Source organism: Ascaphus truei, chromosome 1, assembly GCF_040206685.1.
Source record: "Ascaphus truei isolate aAscTru1 chromosome 1, aAscTru1.hap1, whole genome shotgun sequence".
NCBI classification, from domain to species: Eukaryota; Metazoa; Chordata; class Amphibia; order Anura; family Ascaphidae; genus Ascaphus; species Ascaphus truei.
Genome location: NC_134483.1, coordinates 120,619,034 through 120,640,437, shown reverse-complemented (window position 1 = coordinate 120,640,437; position 21,404 = coordinate 120,619,034). Strand labels below are relative to the sequence as shown.

The 21,404-nt window shown below is 43.9% G+C and overlaps 1 protein-coding gene across 2 annotated transcripts in view; it reads right to left on the bottom strand.

Moving 5' to 3' along the window:
• Positions 1-21,404, bottom strand: part of DGKQ (diacylglycerol kinase theta) — a 157,586-nt gene that overhangs the window by 43,400 nt on the left and 92,782 nt on the right. For both annotated transcript variants that reach the window (XM_075594267.1, XM_075594276.1), the window contains exons 8-13: positions 14,276-14,376; positions 13,908-14,131; positions 6,020-6,110; positions 5,864-5,918; positions 5,321-5,382; positions 4,762-4,912 (exon numbers count right to left, since the gene is read on the bottom strand). In XM_075594267.1, coding sequence (XP_075450382.1) covers positions 4,762-4,912; positions 5,321-5,382; positions 5,864-5,918; positions 6,020-6,110; positions 13,908-14,131; positions 14,276-14,376 — 684 coding nt within the window. The remainder of the gene's footprint in view (positions 1-4,761; positions 4,913-5,320; positions 5,383-5,863; positions 5,919-6,019; positions 6,111-13,907; positions 14,132-14,275; positions 14,377-21,404) is intronic.

Here is a 21,404-nt window from a genome sequence, read left to right as displayed (position 1 = left end):
ATTCTCCATACTCTTAGTATTCATAAAAAAGCTCTATCCTGGATCTCCTCTTACCTCTCCATCGTACTTTCAGTGTCTCTTCTGTCAACACCTCCTCTATCAATCTCTCTGTGGGGGTGCCCCAGGGCTCTGTCCTAGGACCTCTCCTCTTTTCTCTGTACACACTTTCTCTAAGTGACCTAATCACATCTCTTGGGGTTAAATATCACCTCTATGATGATGACACACAAATTTACTTTTCAACCCCTGAACTTACAACTGCTGTACAGAACAAGCTTTCAAAATGTCTCTCTGTGATGTCATCATGGATGGCCCTCTGCCGACAAACTTAACATGGCAAAAACAGAGCTCCTCATACTTCCTCCCAAACGTGGCCCAACTACCTCCTTCCACATTACTGTTGGAAATACTATCATTCACCCAGTAGCTCAAGCACGCTGACTAGGGGTCACACTCGACTCCTCTCTCACATTCTCATCTCACATTCAAAACGTTTCTAAAACCTGACGTTTTTTCGTCCGCAATATTACAAAGATACCCCTTTCCTCTGTTGCTCCACTAGTAAAACTCTGACTCAGGCCCTCATTCTCTCCCGTCTCGATTACTGCAACCTCCTGCTGTCCAGCCTTCCTGCCTCTCACCTGTCTCCCCTACAATCTATCCTAAACACTGCTGCCAGAATCACTCTACTCTTTCCTACCTCTGTCTTGGCGTCTCCCCTGCTGAAATCACTCTCCTGGCTTCCTATCAAATCCTGTATCTCACACTGAATTTTCCCCCTCACTTTTAAAGCCTGCCTGTCAAGAGAGAGGGGATTTAGCCCGGGATTAAAGGGGTTACACCCCATTTGGCCACCCTCTACTCACCTGGGAAGCAAGGGGTTAACTGGACTGGGGTCCAGTAATGTGTTTTTGCCTTGCTTCAGCCATCCAACTGTTGATTCCCCTGTATAAATGTATTGTTTCTGGGCCAGTGTCTGCACCACACACACACTGGGGCTTAAGGGGTTAATGAGCTGTAGTATAGGAAAATACATTAGGATGCGTGGTGTCTTTTCAGAAATATCTGGGCTTCAAAAGGCTTGATTGAAGTTGGGTGTGAAAATGTACAGACGGGGTTTGGTGTATGTTAACACATATTGCTAGTGTAGAAAGCTAGGACCCAGGCTGGGGCATTGGGTGTGAAATATAGCACCGGTGACAAATGTTCTCTACACAGGAGTTCTTGCTTCAAAGGATGTATTGATGGGGGCCAGGGGTGCCGTTACGCAAGGAGATATCAGAATGAGTGACCTTATTAAATATAAGAATATTATGAGATGTCCTCGGCTGAACATGCTAAGAGTTACATATGTGTAACCGGGGGACCGAGCCGCAAATAATGATTACAGACACCTGATGTTTAGCCGGTCCTAAGAGACAGATATTAATATCTCTCTTAATTTTAGTATTACACGGTAATATTTAGTCTCATTGGGAGCGTCATGCGTGACGGAATGTATTAATATGTCTCGCGTGCCAGTAAGTACTACTGAACTGAAGGTATGAAGTTATTTAGATAGGAAAAGCAGTTTTTAAACGTCCTTGGGTGGGAGTAGTTTTACTCTGAGGAAAACTGTCAACCTCACCACTGATTTATGAGAGAGGCTGGGTTTAGGTTGTGTTCAATGGGAAATAATTGAATAAGAACCAGGCTCAGCCTATGGCTATTGTCCTTCATGTCTTTCGTGTCTTGGTGATTTTTGAAGATTGCTGTATAAACTGCAAGTCCAGAATTATGACTGTTTCATCATTTCCATCTTAAGTGAGTGTCCATATTTTGTCTGTTATTTGTATATCTCGTGTGTTCACCTTTTTCAAGGAATAAATTATATTTTATCATATCTAAGTCTCGTCCAGTTCAACCCAGTTATATTTGGTGGTGTATTATTCATAGCCTGTCTCAAAGCTACCGTCACACTGCCCCTCCTTACATCTCAGCCCTAATTTCTCGCTATGCACCATCCTGACTGCGTTCTGCTCAAGGATGTCTTCTCTCTACCCCCTTTGTATCTAAAGCCCTCACCCGCCTTAAACCCTTCTCACTGATTGCCCCACACCTCTGGAATGCCCTTCCCCTCAATACCCGACTAGTACCCTCTCTATCCACATTTAAGACCCACTTGCTTAATGAAGCATATGAGTAGCACTGTGGCTAATACTATACACGATACATAAAGCTTGGCCCCCTGCAGACGCACTGAGCCAAATGCCCTCCTACGTACCCTCCTACGTATGCCAAAGTCTCTGTACGCTCTTCCTACCTACCAATTAGATTGTAAGCTCTTCGAAGCAGGGACTCCGCTTCCAAAATTTTATTTTTATGTCTGAAGCACTTATTCCCATGACCTGTTATTTGTATGACTTGTTATTTGATTGTCACGTGTATTACTACTGTGAAGCACTATGTACATTAATGGTGCTATATAAATAAAGACATACATACATACATAATGTTTTGGTGCCTATTAGAACAATTAAACCATTTAGAGGGACGCTACAATTAGTAGTAGACAGTCTCAGTGCAGTAGTAGACAGCCTCAGTGCAAGTTGGGTGTGAAAAGGTACAGAGGGGGTTTGGTGTATGTTAACACATATTGCTGGTGTAGACAGCTAGGACCCAGGCTGGGGCATTGGGTGTGAAATACTACTACTACTACTACTATATTACTACTGTGAAGCACTATGTACATTAATGGTGCTATATAAATAAAGACATACATACATACATAATGTTTTGGTGCCTATTAGAACAATTATACCATTTAGAGGGACGCTATAAATAGTAGTAGACAGTCTCAGTGCAGTAGTAGACAGTCTCAGTGCAAGTTGGGTGTGAAAAGGTACAGAGGGGGTTTGGTGTAACCCTAACAAAGTGGCCAAGAGCTACGAAACACATAGGGTGGCTTGCACTCGGCTGCAACAGTTTTGGATTATCTACACTTTGCCACATTATCAGCTGGAATGCTTTGAGTAGAGCTTTATCTGCAAACTCTACAAAATAAAATTGTGCTAGCCTGTGGCATTTGCGAGCACTGGTGCCTTTAAGCTCTCTCACGGTTTCCACACTTGACCAGCTTCGGTCTGCAACATATGTAGGAACAGAGGTGATTGTCCTCCAACAACAGCAGCCTCCGACTCCGGACAAGGAAGTCTACAGGTACTTTCCTCAAGTGCTTTATTTACAGGATTAGCAATGAGATCGAACATCATTCTCTTGCCCATAGATATGTTTGATCTCCATTCAGGCCGTGTGATTTGATTACCCACACAATTCAAATTCCATCTGTCCTGGACAACAGGCATGTATGACCTTTAAAATATCCATTCCCTTAATCGTAGTGGTAATATCAGAGACTCCGTGTATTGTATGGACCTGTTCCATTTTTACGCTTCTATTGGACTCTATTTCAATCCTAATGCACAAATTGTTAGGTTTATGGTAACAAGCAGATACACTATTCGGTCGTGGGCATTTTTGTATTATTATTATTATTATAGAATATCTATGTACTACGCAGAATATGACTCCAGGGTTCATATTTCATGTATTAATCTTTTCTTCTCTCAATATATTCATTAACACTATTAATTATTGACTACATAATATATATTCATATTTTCTTTGATACATTTGTATAATTGTGATTGCACTTTAATCACTCGAGCCAAGGTCTGCAACATATGTAGGAACAGAGGTGATTGTCCTCCAACAACAGCAGCCTCCGACTCCGGACAAGGAAGTCTACAGGTACTTTCCTCAAGTGCTTTATTTACAGGATTAGCAATGAGATCGAACATCATTCTCTTGCCCATAGATATGTTTGATCTCCATTCAGGCCGTGTGATTTGATTACCCACACAATTCAAATTCCATCTGTCCTGGACAACAGGCATGTATGACCTTTAAAATATCCATTCCCTTAATCGTAGTGGTAATATCAGAGACTCCGTGTATTGTATGGACCTGTTCCATTTTTACGCTTCTATTGGACTCTATTTCAATCCTAATGCACAAATTGTTAGGTTTATGGTAACAAGCAGATACACTATTCGGTCGTGGGCATTTTTGTATTATTATTTTTATTTATACTGTGTTTTTTTTACTTGTTTCAATATATTTGTCATCAGTAAATTGTTTGCATTCTGAATATTGGATTCTGGGTGCTTTTTTTTGCTTTTTCCCATTTTTCATATCCACAGACTGGTCTGTCTGTTACTACGTAGAATATCTATGTACTACGCAGAATATGACTCCAGGGTTCATATTTCATGTATTAATCTTTTCTTCTCTCAATATATTCATTAACACTATTAATTATTGACTACATAATATATATTCATATTTTCTTTGATACATTTGTATAATTGTGATTGCACTTTAATCACTCGAGCCAAGGTTTTTTTTTGTGTGTATTGTTATAACACGTACCTAGAGTGGTTATATTTATTTATTTTTATTTATAAAATCTTTTACCAGGAAGTAATACATTGAAAGTTACCTCTCGTTTTCAAGTATGTCCTGGCATGTCAAGTATGTCCTTAATATACACATATTTAGCATTTAGGTTACACACCTTTTTAATTCACATTATATCATAAGCGCACGTCATATTTTTCTTGACCAAATTAAATCTTGCCTGCAAGGGAGATCAAGAATCTCAATTTGCAAATTGAAAATCATATTCACATTACATTTTTCAGTATGAGATCATTCACTCACTTTTTATATCCAAGTTATCTTTTAAGATATCAGTGTATTCTTCACCAGAAAGCAACAGAGGTAAGCCAACAATCAAAATATTTATTTTTATGTCTGACTTTGTGTTTTCTTCTATATAAATTCTTGTTTGGTTCATCTCGCGTAAAGACGCCTAAAAACACAAAAACAAAGATTAGTTTTCAATATTCAGGACATTTAGAAACATGAACATTTCCTATTTATGATTTATAGGGCAGCAAGAACAGAATGAAAAACAGTTAAAATAACATAATTAAACCAAAAAGAATCCTGCACCAGAGGATCAATTATTCAGGATTAAAGCCATTATGGGATCCTCCTATGCCATCAGGCATATAATAATACAACGATCACCGAAGGAGGAAATGCGCCGTCTGCAGCACGGCAGATCAGATTATCTCTTAATAAGGGATCTTCCAATGCCTTAACACACCATCAATGGGGCATGTGCAGGACACAAACACTTCATAACAACCAAAATACAGATCATAAAATGGTTTGTTCAATCTATAGCAAAATGAACATTGTAAGGATTACAAACCTTTCTTATATCGTTAAGTCTGTCAATAATACAGTCTTTGTCTGGCAAAATCGTTCTCTGCACTAATCAAAATAGGAGAGAAAAAAATACTGTATTAATATAATTTTAAAGCAACAACCCTGCCTGCATAACCCAGGTATTACGTGTGTTTTGATACAACATCGCCATTTCATTGTAGACAAATGTTTGCTAAATTTGCGACAGTAACTGAATGGTAAGGAAGGGAGTAGACATACAAATGCTGATGAACTACAAATGTAACTGTCACTGATGCATTCTTGAAGATATTAATTACAAAAGTACCACCGTATAAGTTGTGATGAAGTTTGGTCATTAGAAATCAATGCAATAATTTCTATATATAAATCTGTATTATTAGCACCCAATTCTCAATAAAGTGTACTACTTCTGTTTTCAGATGTTTTGCAATGGAGCCAGAGAGATATTTATTGCATGTTGTTTTAATGGCAGGGGAATATTTATCACCAAATTTAAAATGTTGTTTTAAACTGTGTAGATATACATTTAAATAAATAATCTTACCTTGCTTGCTACCCATAACAACTTCCACCAGTCTGAAATCCTCTAGACTTTCCTTCTAAAAAAAAAAAATAAGGAAAATTTATATAAGCGCTTTTATTAAGACAAAAGATTGATCACTGGATTTATTATTACTACAATACACAAAATAACAATTACCTGTCGTCCAAGCTGCAGGAGAATCTCCTGAACTACTGTCTGAACAGTGTTTTCATTATTTATTGGAATAGATATGTATGCCACACCAACTCTGAGAATATATAATACAAAAAAATGACACTTCATTTGAAACTTGAGTATATTTTCTTGTAACTAAAGATCTTTATAGCGAATGAATAACAACGAGAATACACACAAACATAGGTCTGTAAGGATCACAACTGGGATCCAAATTACCAGCACAGGAGTAGAAAAAATAATGTATTTCTTAAGTCCAACAAGCAAATATTTAGGCCCGCGTTGCGGTCCCCAGAGTGACCTTCAGGGGTCCACTAGGGACTGAAATGTCAGGCTAAATGTTTACTTGTTGGACTTAAGAAATACTTTATTTATTTTCTTCTACTCCTGTGCTGTGCTGGTATTTTGGATCACAATAGTGCATGCGGCAATCTTGCTTTGCTACTGCACAAACGTGCATGCATACACACACGCGGAAATATGGCGGAGAGTGGGCAGCTGCCCGGGTGCAGCAGTGGCAAAGGGAGCTAAAGGCAGCGCAATGCGAGTGTCGGAGGAGGGAGCATGATGAAAGAGGAGGGCAGAACTGACCCGGAAGTCAGTCACACCTTCCAATGTCTGCTGCCAGGACGGACCTCCACCCCTGCTCCACAGGTAAGAAATTTGGGGGAGTGAAGGGGGAGGTGGAGGGGAGAGCAAGACTGGGGGAGTGAGGAGGGGAGAGAGCGAGACTGGGGGAGTGAGGAGGGGAGAGAGCGAGGCCAGGGGAGTAAAGAGGGGAGAGAGCAAGACTGGGGGAGTGAGGAGGGGAGAGAGCGAAACTGGGGGAGTGAGGAGGGGAGAGAGCGAGGCTGTGGGAGTGAGGGAGAGTTAGACTGGATGGAGTGGGGGGAGAGAGACCTGGGGGAGTGGGGTGAGAGAGACTTGGGGAGTGGCGGGGAGAGAGAGACTGGTGGGGGAAAGGGAGGAAGAAAATATAGAACATAGAAAATATTCACAACCAGTTTTTTGGGGGGTGAAACTTGCCCCGGGTGCAAAAATACTTATTTCCGCCTCTGCAAATACATATATGCATCATTCCTAAGTAATTATCTGCTTAGGAGTAATGTTGATGGAAACGAACTTTGAGTGTTGTTAAAATAGCTGGCATTATAAATTGTCAAGGAATTTCTTTATATTGCTGTCCTGCATAGGGATCAGGCTGTGGCCATGTTTGTTCTCGCACATGCGCGGGACCCAGGTTGCACATGTTTAGAAAGGCCATGGTTCCGACGGCCACTGTGGAGCTTGCGCATGCGTAGTACACATGTGCGCATGCGTAGTACACATGTGCAGAAGGACTTGAGTAGCGGTGGCCATGTTACAAGGGGCTCCGCAGGCGAGCTACACTCCCCAGAGTGCCCTGGGAGATATGACCATGTGGGCAGTGTTAGCCAATAGAGCTCCCCGGATCTCCTGAGGAGATAACTGATACGTATGGTGTGCTCAGGACCGTGCACTTAAGTTGGTTCCAGGAGGCAGAAGGGGAAGGAAGGGTCTGGTGTCAGTGGCTCCTAGACTAGGCCTAGATTGCCCCTCATGCTCCAGTTTGGACCCAACCATCCTTAGTTTGTGGTTGCTTCAGGGAATGGCCCTCAGATAGGGACATTTTCCCCAGTAGCCTTGATAGTGGTAGGATTAGCGACAGGACACCGGGTGGTGACTTGCGGTATGTGGTCTGGGACCAGACCACCTACGATATAGACTTTTAAAGGTGAGACCCTCCAACAGGAGTTCACCCTACGCAGAGGCGGACACCTTCACGAACGACGACGTCGCTGGTTCAGCGGATCCCTGATTGTTGTTCGGTAGCACCCTGGTGCTGGAGCGCCTGGGCAGGTACCACACCAAGTGCACCAATGGTTCATGGGATAGCACTATTCCATACACTTTTGAGGTCCTGACATTGGGGGAAAAGGACATCAGGGATACTGGTGCCAGGCCCCCTATGTACTTTGGGGTTACTCATTTGGTGTATTGGGGTTGTGTGTGCTATATACTGTGGAGTGCAGGCTGCATATTATATGTTCAGTAAAACCGTTATTATATACCCGTGTGTGTTTTTACTATTGGTTCCTGTGAGGGGCTTATCCCGCTACGCTGAGATCATCCCAGGCTCCTAGTGGCGGAGGCTCTGGCCTTCTGGTAGCCAACAGGTTACGGCAATACCAGTAGCTCCTTTAGTTACGGGGAAAAGGGGCTACATATAGATTTTAAGTATTGAAAAATCAGATTGAAGTACGTGTTCAAGGTCAGAGAGGCTAGGGCGGTGTGCATACAGTATAAGATTGTGTCATCCACATACACGTGCATTGAAGCTCCCTTAAAAGTTGTAGGTAGATCATTAATGAAGACTGAAAAGAGTAGGGGCTCAAGAACAGAGCCTTGCTGAACACCGCAGGTGACAACCAGGGGGTTGGAGTTAGAGCCAGAGATAGATACATATTGGGATCTACCTGATCGGTATGAGTGAAACCAGTTTAAAGAGTGTTCCCCTATTCCAGAGTACTGAAGATAATTTTACAAGTTAACATGAATAACACTATCAACAGCCTTTGAAAATCTAGGAATATTGCACTTGTACGTTGTTCCTTTTCCATTCCAAACTAGATCTCTTTACAAACTTTTAAGAGGGTAGTTACAGTGGAGTGTTTTGGGTGGCTAACGAAATTTGTCTTGGTATACTAATCGCTTAATTGGTAGTGGACACATTTTTCCATGACTTTGTATAGTATTGGGAGAAGAGAGATTGGCTTGTAGTTTGATAGTGTTTTTGTCCCCACTTTTGAAGATTTGGACAGCTCTGGCAGTTTTCAGGTCTTGGGCTACGGCCCCAGTGGTCATGGCTGCACGCATGCCGGAGTGTCTGGCGGCGCGTGCATCCGTTTCAGCCATGACCTGTGGTCTGCGGCTGTGCTTTCAGAGCAGAGCAGATCATCCGACGCACACACACACGTCACTTGGGGCCTGCCACATAGAGGGCTGTGCCTTGTGTGTGGCGCGCGCGCCGCAGCAGCCACTGGGGACCTTGCCTTAGGGATATGGCCTGCAGACAAAAAAAGAGTTGATTAAAGAGGCAAGTGGATGGGAATGGCTGGGGCACCGAGTCGTAAGAACTTTGATTGCAGTAGGTTAGGTCCACATTGGCTGTTAAGTTTTAATGTGAGGAGAGCATGTGTAATCATCTCTTCAGATACTGGGACAAATTGAGCAGTTGGTAGGGAGTGGGGCTATAGGGGATCTCCCTGGTTGAGCTTCATGATTGTAGTTTGGGTTGCGTTTTGATAGAAGGGAAAGAGCAAACCCCACAAAGTATTCAGTGAACGCGAATTGCAATGTCAGTGGGATTTGTCAGAGTAGTATCATCCCTATTAATATTAGATGGTTGTTGATGGCTAGAAAGCTGGAATATATTGTTGATGACCTTCCAGAAGTTTGCTGGACTTGATGAAGATTGTCAATACTATTGGGCTTTTTCTAGTCTTGTTTGCCTTGTGCATGTATTCCACAGGTATCTGTAGTTATTAAAATCCATGGTAGTGACAGTTATTTTGCATCTTTTTCACAAGCCATCCCTAAAATGGTAAAGCGCAACAAGATCGGTTGTAACCGATGAAAGGTGCCACCGCCCCCCCCAGTAATCGTGTTCTGTGTAGTGGGGCATGGGTATCAGAATATTAAAAACTCTCTTTGGAAATAATAAAACGCAGAATCTGGGTCAGGCATCAGGTTGATTCTGTACCAAGGGCAGTTTGTAAGATTAGCTAGAAACTTTTGTGGGTTAAAGTTTCTAAATATTCTAGTAAATAAGGGCTTTATTTGGGTGATTTGGTTTTCCTTACACAGTACTCTATTGCATGGACACTGAAAATTTCAGGTACTGTAGGATATCAGAGGCTTGGATTTTGTTTGGACAAGAGGATAGAATCCAGTGTAGTAAGGAATGGTTGACAGATTTTAGGTTTGTCTGCGTGGGCTGGGAAATGAGTTTGGTTCAATTTAGTGACGAGTTGAATCCGGGTTTTGTTGTTTTTAGGATTAAGCCAATTGAGGTTGAAATCTCCAAGAACTAACAGCTCACTTCACATTCTGAGGGGAAATTGAGCCCAGAAAGTGAGTGATATCAGCTTGGGATCGTAATGGGGCTTTATGGGGGCAGTAGATACCAGCAAGAAGAATGGGCTGAGAGAAGGGGAGGCAAATTTTGCCAACTAGGATTTGAAGATAGGATGGGCTTGGGAGTACGTTAGCAGCATAAAGTGTAAGTAGTCTTCAATATAAAATAACACACCACCTCCTCTCTTTAACCTATCTTTCCTAGAAATGGAGTATCCCTGAACGGAGATAGTTGCATCAAGGGTTTTAGGAATTAGCCATGTTTTCGTCAGAAACTTGTGCAGAAAGCACCATGCCCTTAGTTCATCCAGTTTGGGCAACAGACGAAAGAGAGTAATAGTATACACTAGCTGAGAGACCCGGCGTTGCCCGTGAGTTAAATTTCCCGCTAAGAGGAGGGGGAGAGCGGACGGGAGGGCGGACGGGAGAGCGGAGGGGAGGGCGGAGGGGAGGGCGGGGGGGAGGGCAGGGGGAGGAGGTGGGGAGAGCAGAGGGGAGGAGGGGGGGGAGAGCGGAGGGGACGAGGGGGGGAGAGCGGAGGGGGGGGAGAGCGGACGGGAGGAGAGCGGACGGGAGGAGGAGGGGGGGAGAGCGGACAGGAGGAGGAGGGGGGGGAGAGCGGACGGGAGGAGGAGGGGGGGGAGAGCGGACGGGAGAGCGGAGGGGAGGGCGGGGGGGAGGGCGGGGGGAGGAAGGGGGGAGAGCGGAGGGGAGGAGGGGGGGAGAGCGGAGGGGAGGAGGGGGGGAGAGCGGAGGGGGGGAGAGCGGAGGGGGGGGAGAGCGGAGGGGGGGGAGAGCGGAGGGGGGGGAGAGCGGACGGGAGGAGGGGGGGGGAAAGCGGACGGGAGGAGGAGGGGGGGAGCGGACAGGAGGAGGAGGGGGGGAGAGCGGACAGGAGGAGGAGGGGGGGAGAGCGGACGGGAGGAGGAGGGGGGAGAGCGGACGGGAGGAGGAGGGGGGGAGAGTGGACGGGAGGAGGAGGGGGGGGGAGAGCGGACGGGAGAAGGGGGGGGAGAGCGGACGGGAGAAGGGGGGGGGGAGAGCGGACGGGAGGAGGGGGGGGAGAGCGGACGGGAGGAGGAGGGGGGGGGAGAGCGGACGGGAGGAGGAGGAGGGGGGGGGAGAGCGGACGGGAGGAGGAGGAGGGGGGGGAGAGCGGACGGGAGGAGGAGGAGGGGGGGGAGAGCGGACGGGAGGAGGAGGAGGGGGGGGGAGAGCGGAAGGGAGGAGGAGGGGGGGGAGAGCGGACGGGAGGAGGAGGGGGGGGGAGAGCGGACGGGAGGAGGAGGGGGGGGAGAGTGGACGGGAGGAGGAGGGGGGGAGAGCGGACGGGAGGAGGAGGGGGGGGAGAGCGGACGGGAGGAGGAGGGGGGGGAGCGGACGGGAGGGGGGGGAGAGCGGGCGGGAGGAGGAGGGGGGGAGAGCGGATGGGAGGAGGAGGCGGGGGAGAGCGGATGGGAGGAGGAGGGGGGGAAGAGCGGACGGGAGGAGGAGGGGGGGAGAGCGGACGGGAGGAGGGGGGGGCAGCGGACGGGAGGAGGAGGGGGGGGGGAGCGGACAGGAGGAGGAGGGGGGGGAGAGTGGACAGGAGGGGGGTGGGTTGCTTAAAATTTCCGGGTCTCTCCTCTCCACTCCCCCTGTATGTTTCTCCGCTCCCCCCTCTCTCTCCCCTCCTGCCCCCCCCATGTGACACAGACACACAGTGACACAGACACACAGTGACACACACACACAGTGACAGACACACACACAGTGACACACACACACAGTGAGAGACACACACACACAGTGACACACACACACAGTGACACACACACAGTGACACACACACACACACGGTGACACACACACACACAGTGAGAGACACACACAGTGACACACACACACACACACACACACGGTGACACACACACACACAGTGAGACACACACACACAGTGAGACACACACACACACGTCATCTCTCCTTCCGTGCGCCGCCATCTTAGTTAGTCCGCGAGGGAGGAAGGGGGTCCTTCGGGGCGCCACCATCTTAGGTGCCGCGTGTCCCCCCGCCGGGGAGGGAGGCGAGTGGATTGGGAGGGAGGTGAGTGCGGGAGTGGAGCGAGAGGGAGTGGAGCGGCTTCCGGGCGCCTCTTAGGTGGCCGCGTGTCACCCCGCCGGGGAGGGAGTGGATCGGGAGGGAGGTGAGTGCGGGAGGGAGTGGAGCGGGAGGGAGGTGAGTGCGGGAGGGAGTGGAGCGGGAGGTGAGTGCGGGAGGGAGTGGAGCGGCTTCCGGGCGCGTCTTAGGTGGCTGCGTGTCCCCTCGCCGGGGAGGGAGTGGAGCGGGAGGGAGGGAGTGGAGCGGGAGGGAGTGGAGCGGCTTCCGGGCGCCTATTAGGTGGCCGCGTGTGCCCCCGCCGGGGAGGGAGTGGAGCAGGAGGGAGTGGAGTGGGAGGGAGGTGAGTGGAGCGGGAGTGGAGCAGGAGGGAGGTGAGTGGAGCGGCTTCCGGGCGCCTCTTAGGTGGGCGCGTGTCCCCCCGCCGGGGAGGGAGTGGAGCGGGAGGGAGTGGGAGGGAGGTGAGTGGAGCGGGAGGGAGTGGAGCACCGGGGAGGGGGGGAGGTGAGTGTGATGGGGGGGGGGAGAGGACAGAGAGGTGTGTGTGTTTTTTTTTTTTTTTGGACCTTTGGCCCGTCACTCCGCCTCAGGCCAATGAGAGGTGTGGGGGACGGGCCAAGGGTGTGGTGTGAGTGTGTGAGGCCAATGAGAGGTGTGCGGGGGCGGGCGGGCCAAGGGACCAATGAGATTGCCGCTAGGGACACAGGCCATGCAGACATACAGTGCTTTCACAAATATATAGTAGATAAAAATCTGAATAATTATTTGCAGGTTGTAAGGTTGCGATTTTCGCCATTAGAATGAATGGTGCTAGGTGTACTGGTTTTCAGCGTTATCCACTAACATTCAGTAGATAATGCAAGGCTTTTGAGTAGTCCAGGATGTATGATTACATTGGGTGTGGGCCAGGAGGGGGAGGTTTGTAGTGGATAGAGTAGCATTTCCACGAGGCCACAGTAAAGAACATAATTGTGGTATAGTAAGTAGCAGGTTTATTATCAGAAAGGTAGGTAACTTTGCATGAAACCGTGGTGTGTCCAGTTGGCGTCAGATTACAGACTGACAGTATTTAAAACCATACCTATATAAACAAACGTTCCAGAAAGCTGGAAAATGTATACCCATGTTCATGATGTTTGTTAGTATATAGCACAGTAAACCAGATGAGAAAAGGTGGCTAGTAATTAAAATATATGCATATACATTGTCCATAATTCTGTAAACAACAAAATCCTGTTTAACACATCAGCCAACCACAAGAAGTGTCATCCAATGTCACCACATCCTCTTTCAAATAGTTAAAGTACACTATTAGCACGTGAAAGCATCTTCCTGTTCAGTGTAAAAAGAGCTATATTTCAGTGTAAATAATCTCACGTCCCAAAGAAGCCATCACATTAGAACCCACATCAGTGCATGTCTGAAAAGCAAAGAGCACAGGAAGTAATGCTATACGTGCAGAACAACAGGATAAATACTGCAGAAAGAAAATAACATCTGTCACTGCATGTGAGCGAGGGAAGAAACAATGCACGCACAGTTTTTTCTTTACTGAACATTATATTAATGAAACCAATTGTTCTCGTGTAATATAAAAAAAAATTAAATGAGAACCTACTTCATCCAGCCAAGATATATTTTAAGAACATCACGGTCCTTTGGTTTTGCCCTAATGATCCAAGCTTCAGGAATTACTTCTTTGAACACAGACCCGGCTTTGTCATCGTCTGTGGTCCCATTTCTGTTAATAATGTCCTCACAGGCCAATGTTTGCGGAGTCAATGTCTGAAGCTCATAGTCCCGCGGGTCATCGGGAATGTAGTATGCCCTCAAGGATGCCTCCTATGACACCAGATAAAATGCAGATTATTTACGTTTGTTCACTCAGCCGTTAACCCTTCAGGACTTGCAACAGGTTTTACACGCAGTGAAAGTAACAGGTTTCACAAGCAGTGAACGACTGAATGATTAAACATGTTTGCTTACCACGACTTCTTCATTTTTTGCAATTCTTGGGACTGAGATTATTCTGGGCTGATTGCGTTTCACCGCATCATGACCATCATAAATCTTTAAACTTTGCTTGCCTGGAGAAAAAAAAAAAAAAAAAGACCATTGACATGACAAATAAGAGATCAGTCCCACGTAGGATAGATGTGTACTAATGCCACAGCAAGGTTCAAAATTGAGAATCTTGACGATTCAAAATAAATCAGGCAAATAAAATATTTATTTTTATTCATTATTGCACAGAAACTCCAATTCACTTCAAGAGGACTTTCCATGCAAAAAATGTCCCAGCTCAATAATTAAGCCCTATGGTTAGTTATTTTCTCATTTGTACTTTTGTTCTAGTCAGATAGTTTGAGTTGAGTATTTTCATTCTTTTTTTTTTAATGTAATCAAAGTATGTGAACCAAATTATATTTGGGTGTTTCACTGGAGTATTTTGTAATAGTCTTGCTACAAGATTTTTCCTAGGCCAAAAAAGAAATTAATGTTAGACCATGTTTTGAGCCTGCTTGGCTTTAGCATCGTATTTAACAGGGTAATTTCCATTATGGCGCCATTTCAATTATTGCACACATTTACCCCTTTTACTGCCAAGGTACGACCTGTGTGGCCAATGCATTTTTTTACATTTTTACAATGTGATTTTTAAACCACGACTTGTGTGCCAGTTTTCTGATGTACCCTAGCAAAACCTTTATTTTTAGTTATTTATTTTTTTATTTTTAGTCATTTTTTTTTAAAGAGAAGTTGAATTTTAAATTGGTGTTGGTCCCATGGGCATATTTGGTCATATAACCCCATTAACCCAATTAGTATGCAAACAAGCAGGAATAAATGTTCCAATTTTTGAATGGCTGTATGTAATATGGCTATCCATATTGTCTGGAGGAGCTATATTAACATTACATATATAAACCTTCATTGTGTCTACTTGAAGAAAATGCACACAATATATTGGTAATCACGCACATTAAAAGATGAATCAACGGTTATACAGTAAATACAGCAAGTGCAGTTGTTACCGCAGTGCTAATAAAGGGCTGTATAACAAAATACAAACTACAAGTATCTAAAATATGAGAAACACCAGAATGCAATAATAAAAAAATAAAAAATAAAAATAAAAAAATCAGCACTACGTTTCAAAATTGGCTAAACATAGATTATTAGTCACAGCATATGCTGTGTTTTTTTGGGAGGTTTTGTTTTGGCATTCTGTGGCTACTGATCTTTAGAAACTCCTTGTAGTTAGAACTTTTAGAAAATATTACATTGAATACATCCCCTTTTAATTTAGTTCATGTTTCCACATGAGAAAAATGGTCAGAAGTTCCAAAGTAACATTAACTAGTTTTTCTAATTTCTCCTGCGCCTAGACAATTTATATTGTCTGAAAGTGGACAACCAGAGGAATCCTGGGATGGGTCACTTCGAACTACCATACAAAGGTTATTATATAAAACTAAGAGACTGTCTCATTCTATGACAGGAGAATCATAGCATAGTTTTATTATATCTAAGCACCAGGTTGTGGCTTCATTTCGACACCACCAGGCAGAGTTCTACTCTCACGAATACTGTATGGAGGAACCCTCAAATGACAACCGGGCAAGTTTAAGTAGCAATCATGCTTTCCTTCTTACAGTTATAGGTTTGAAGCAGGGGGTCCCCAGACATATATATATTATATATTTATACAGGGTACTCCCCTTACCTCCGTAGGGAGCCGGTTCTGTGGCTCGGGGAAAGTTACGGCGGCCATCTTGCAGTTGGCACCGGATATTGTGTATGGGCTGTGTGTAGCGCGGTGGCCATGTTGTGGTTGGCGCCACTGGGAGGGCCTAGAGACCAGGAATATCCTCCGCGGGACTGTAGGCAACGAGGCAGTCCTCGGGGAGCCGAGGAGGAAGGTAGTGTCCGTGTAGCCTATCAAGCTCCCGGACTAGGCCGAAGCCTGCACCTAGGCCCCAGATAATTCTCCCTCACCGCAGATAAGTGAGCAGGGCTGGCCCTCTAAATAGGTAGCCCCTGTTAGTGAGGGAGCACAGTGGAGAAAACTGGAGTGCAGAGGGAGGCTTCCCACTGTGGCCTGTAGACCCCACCATCACCCGGACCTTAAGGTGTGATGGGCTTGTGTTGGAGACCCCGCAACATGGGACGCTGTTGCTGTTCTTGCCCTGGTTGGACCTTAAGCCAGGAAGGTATTGTGCACCAATGCGCATAACGCCTGCAGTTTCCCTTGGGGGTAGGGAAGGGGTGTTACATATTATATATATATATTTATTATACTTGCACACACAGTCTTTAACTCTGCCCTCTCGATCATTCCTCACATTCAAGTCCTGCCATCTCCACCTACGAAACATCGCCATAATACGCCCTTTTCTTACTCATGATGCAATTAAAATCCTAACTCACGCACTCATCTTGTCCCGATTCGACTACTGCAACCTTCTCGTAGTTGGCATTTCTCTCGTCTGCCTATATTCACTCAATTCAAAATGCTGCTGCCAGACTAATCTACCACACTCATTGTTTTGCATCTGCTGCTCCACTAGGTCAATCCCTACAGCGCCCCCCCTTATCCTCTACAATTAAATTCAACATCATAGCGCTGACTTGCAGTATAAAACCCTTCACGTCCAATCCGTTTTCCCCCATTTTTCAGACATTTAAACGCTCACGGGAATTCTCACCTTTTTAAGGCAGCCCCTCAGGCCTCCTCCAACCCAAATGGGACCAGCCATGCGGTTGGACCAAACTCCCCGCAATTGGACATCAATATCCCCAAGCTGTGCAGCTGGACCATACGTCATGCATACTTTGTCCCTCCATGAGCATCCACTCATGCATTTTGTTTCAACCTTGCCACTTATTCCGTCTAGATTGAATTCTCTAACGAGTAGGGTCCTCATTAAGTTTAATTTCTATTTGTTCATTCTTATTTTGTAGGTCATTCTGTTTATGTAATTCTATGCCTCCCTTGCATCGCGCTGTGGAGCTTTGGAATCAAGAATACAAATATACACACATACAGAGACACAAAGGGCAAAAATATATTTTAATTGCTGTAACATACTTATTGCCTTAACAGGCAGCGTTGCGTTTACACAATGTTTTTATTTTTACATGATTGGAGCAGGGGGTCTCCGGAGCAGAACTGTGCTGATTTCAGCTCTGGGCACCTCCTGCTTCCAGATATACTTATCTCCATAGCAGTGCCGGTATCCCTGCAAGTATGGAACTGTGTACCCAACATAATGGCGGCTTCAAATGTTCCACAAGCCAGTAGGATTCAGTGAAGTCATCCGTTGTGGCTTTGCATTGGCCCGCGTAACAATGACATTTAAATTCATAGAGATACCGGCAGCCCTATGGAGGTAAGTATCTCCGGAAGAAGGAGGTCCTTGGAGCTGAAATTAATTGTTCAGATCTGGAGACCCCCTGCTTCAATCCTGCAAATAAAAATAATACTAAATGTAATATTATAACATCAACCATTTTCTAAACTTTTTCCTGACGGATCTTCAAATCTTGATTTAGGCAGGCAATGTAACTACTGTGTAGGAAAAATGATCAATCCTTTTTTTGTGTGGATAGTATCACATTTTTGGAATCAATAAAAACTCTACATCTGACACAGAAAATTAACTATGTATAATTAACTGTGCATAAATTCATTATGTATAAAGTACAACATTATCTGAAAGGACAACTGTTGAACATACTGTATTGCATTCTTGTAATAGTTTATAGCCCCTTATTGGTGGCCTGGTGTTTACCTTTGAATATACAAATATTATTCAGTATTCCAGGTTGTCAACTTCACAGTTATAAAGCTAAAGTGAAGTCAATGTATATCGATGTACTGTACCATATGGAAGGTATTTGTTCCGTACATATAAATAGAAACAGTTGTCTGAAGAAAAAATTATCAATCTGCTTAAAAGGATTTCCTGGTGTACAAGAGAGGTGGTGTGTTCTAGGAAACCAATCCAAGGTCTACACTGTGTAGTAGTTAATGCCCTTCCTGTGCACGACTATTTCCAAATTACCACACTTCCTTCCCTTTTTATGCACATTTTTAGGCACACCGCTTTGTAATAATTGTATCTTTGTTTTCCCTTTTTGAAACTGATGTCAGTGTAACCGTAGGAAATCCTGCTCAACATCTGAACTCAGCAAGACATACCATGATTTTGAAATTCCCTATGCAGTATGATTCATTTTAATTACAAACTCAGTTTAATTGATGACAGATAATTATAGTAACAAAAAACAATGGACTATTTGCAAACAACGGTAGTTGCAAAAATGGTGTTTTTTTTTTTTTGTATCAAGCCTGAAAGATTTTAAAGTCTTGGATATATTATATAATGTCAGGAAAAGCTAAACAATTCAAAGAACTGTGTGCAGGCAACATTTTAGTTTTACAAGTAAAATTAATTTGTTCATATTCATTTGGAAAATACTTGAAAAGGATGAATTAATTAAAATCATAATAACAAAGTTGACAGAATAACTACAACTTAATTATATTAAAATATATCGTGTTTAAAAAAAGGGACCCCTTTAATTTTTCATCATATCTCATCTATTTCTCGCTTTAAAATGATGACAATTTGCACAATTGTAGGTCTGTTAAGACTATATAAGAAGCATAATGTAGACAATCAACTGATGACATAATATAGTGACTTCAATGTAGTTAACAAGTACCAGATACACTGTAGGTTCATGCTAATTAAGCGAGAAACAAGAGTTTTTTGCTTGAAGCTAGTAAATGTGTTAAACTGTTGTAATCTAATCTGAAACACTAAAATTACTATACATTTTTAGTTCAAAGTATGGTTCAAAGTGAGTGTTCAAAATATCATCCTCCTGCTGAAATGCACAAAGATGAGAGCGCCACTGTCTGATTGCATAATCAGACACGTGGATCCAGCTGCTCACTCTCCTGAATGCTATGTTTGACAAATTTGTTTCTTCAGATCTGCAAGCGAAAATCTTTTATCAGGAAATATTTTATGTAAGTATTTTGGACTAGATAAACTGGAGAGAAACTCCCACTGCAGCTTCAATTGTATAAAATAAAGGACGCGAGGGTGCTATTGGGGCAAAAAGACTAACAACTCGAGAAAGGAAAGGAACCCAAATTTGAGAGCACTCTATAACTGAACTTGGATGATATATGTAGAAATTAAAATGTAACCTTTATTATGAACAACTGATAAAATAAAGGGCTTTAAAATAAACAATGCAATGGCGCCTAGAGGGAACCAATGAGAGTGTAATAGCTCCAGATAGGGAATAAATCCCAATTACAGTGTTTCAAGTGTAAGCACTGTGCCTAGGTGTGACACTAAATTTGGCCGACTTCCAAGGAAACAGGAGATACAAAAGGGTATGAATAATAACCATGGCTAAAATGCCTTGAGCTGGTCTCGTTAAATCAAAGTTCATAAAATAGAACTAAAGTTCACTTAAGTTGGTGGTTGCTGATATATCCACCAAATCCAAGAACAATACAAAAGTAGGTATGCCAAAGTAGAGTGGTTCGGTAGTGAATCACCAAAAATGGCAATAGCCTACTGCATAGGTAGAATTAACCTGTGGGTTAATAAAATGGTAACGTGGAGTACCTGAGGTTATGTGTGGAATTTTGTGGTGCAGCGTTTTACCAGGGCTATATGCCTTGTTTTTTCTTTTAGTATCTCTCTCAAACGTTTTTGCACACGGAGGCATCTAGACTCGAGGATTCAAACTTCAAGGATATTTCACCCTGCAAGTGAAGAATGACCCTGCAAACTGAAGTTAAGAAAACTCCTATGGTTGTGTTTCTCACTAGGGAGTGACAAACATCATTTATTCAATCAACAGTGAGTATTACTCCAATTATTGCTGGACTTATAATTTGTACCGGAGGTGTGATGTCTATGCGTTTGAATATACATATGGTCATCTGACCGCAGTTCAATGCTAAATCCTCTTAGAGTACATTTATCCAGTCAAGTCTTGCATAAGAGTTTTCCTCAGCCTCTTTTTTTCTATTGAATTGCATTATTGAAAGGATTTAGGATTTTGTACAGTGAATTGCTTTCTTTTTTAGTGTATCCCACCTATTGGAGCCCCAGCCACCTTCCCTATTGAGGGTAATCTCGACTGAATTTGTAGCAAGATATGCCGAAAAATACAAGGGGTCCTGATGACACACACACACACACACACACACACACACACGAGGAGATAGGTGAGAAAATGTATTTAATACATAATAAAAATGATCCACCTTTTCAGAACCAACAAATTGCCCCCTTCTTCATGGGGGCACGCACTGCCCTGTTGAAGAGGCCCCGAGTTGGCTCTGAAACATTGGATCGTTTTGATTATGTACTATACAGGCATACCCCGCATTAACGTACGCAACGGGACCGGAGCATGTATGTAAAGCGAAAATGTACTTAAAGTGAAGCACTACCTTTTTTCCACTTATCGATGCATGTACTGTACTGCAATCATCATATAAGTGCATAACTGATGTAAATAACGCATTTGTAACAGGCTCTATAGTCTCCCCGCTTGCGCACAGCTTCGGTACAGATAGGGAGCCGGTATTGCTGTTCAGGACATGCTGACAGACGCATGCGCGAGCTGCCGTTTGCCTATTGGGCGATATGTCCTTACCCGCGAGTGTACTTAAAGTGAGTGTCCTTAAACCGGGGTATGCCTGTAAATTTTTTACCCATCTCAAGTGCAGGTTTTCCTTCTTGTGTTGTGTCTTTATGCTTTACTAACGACGCGTGCACTTGTCAACTGTGAGCTAGTTATTTTTGTGCTTTCTCCCCCCTTTTGAGACACACACACACACACACACACACACACACACACACACACACACACACACACACACACACACACACACACACATTTTTTTTGCATTTAACCATTTACTTTAAAATAAAAAAGTTTAAATCTCTTGTACTTAAGCACATTACAGAATGCCAGTCATGATCTATTCAAAATTAAAGTAAAATAAAAAATAGTAGAGGAAAATGTATCTGTGTGCCCAAGAAAGTTGAATTTCCTTATAATACTAATAAAA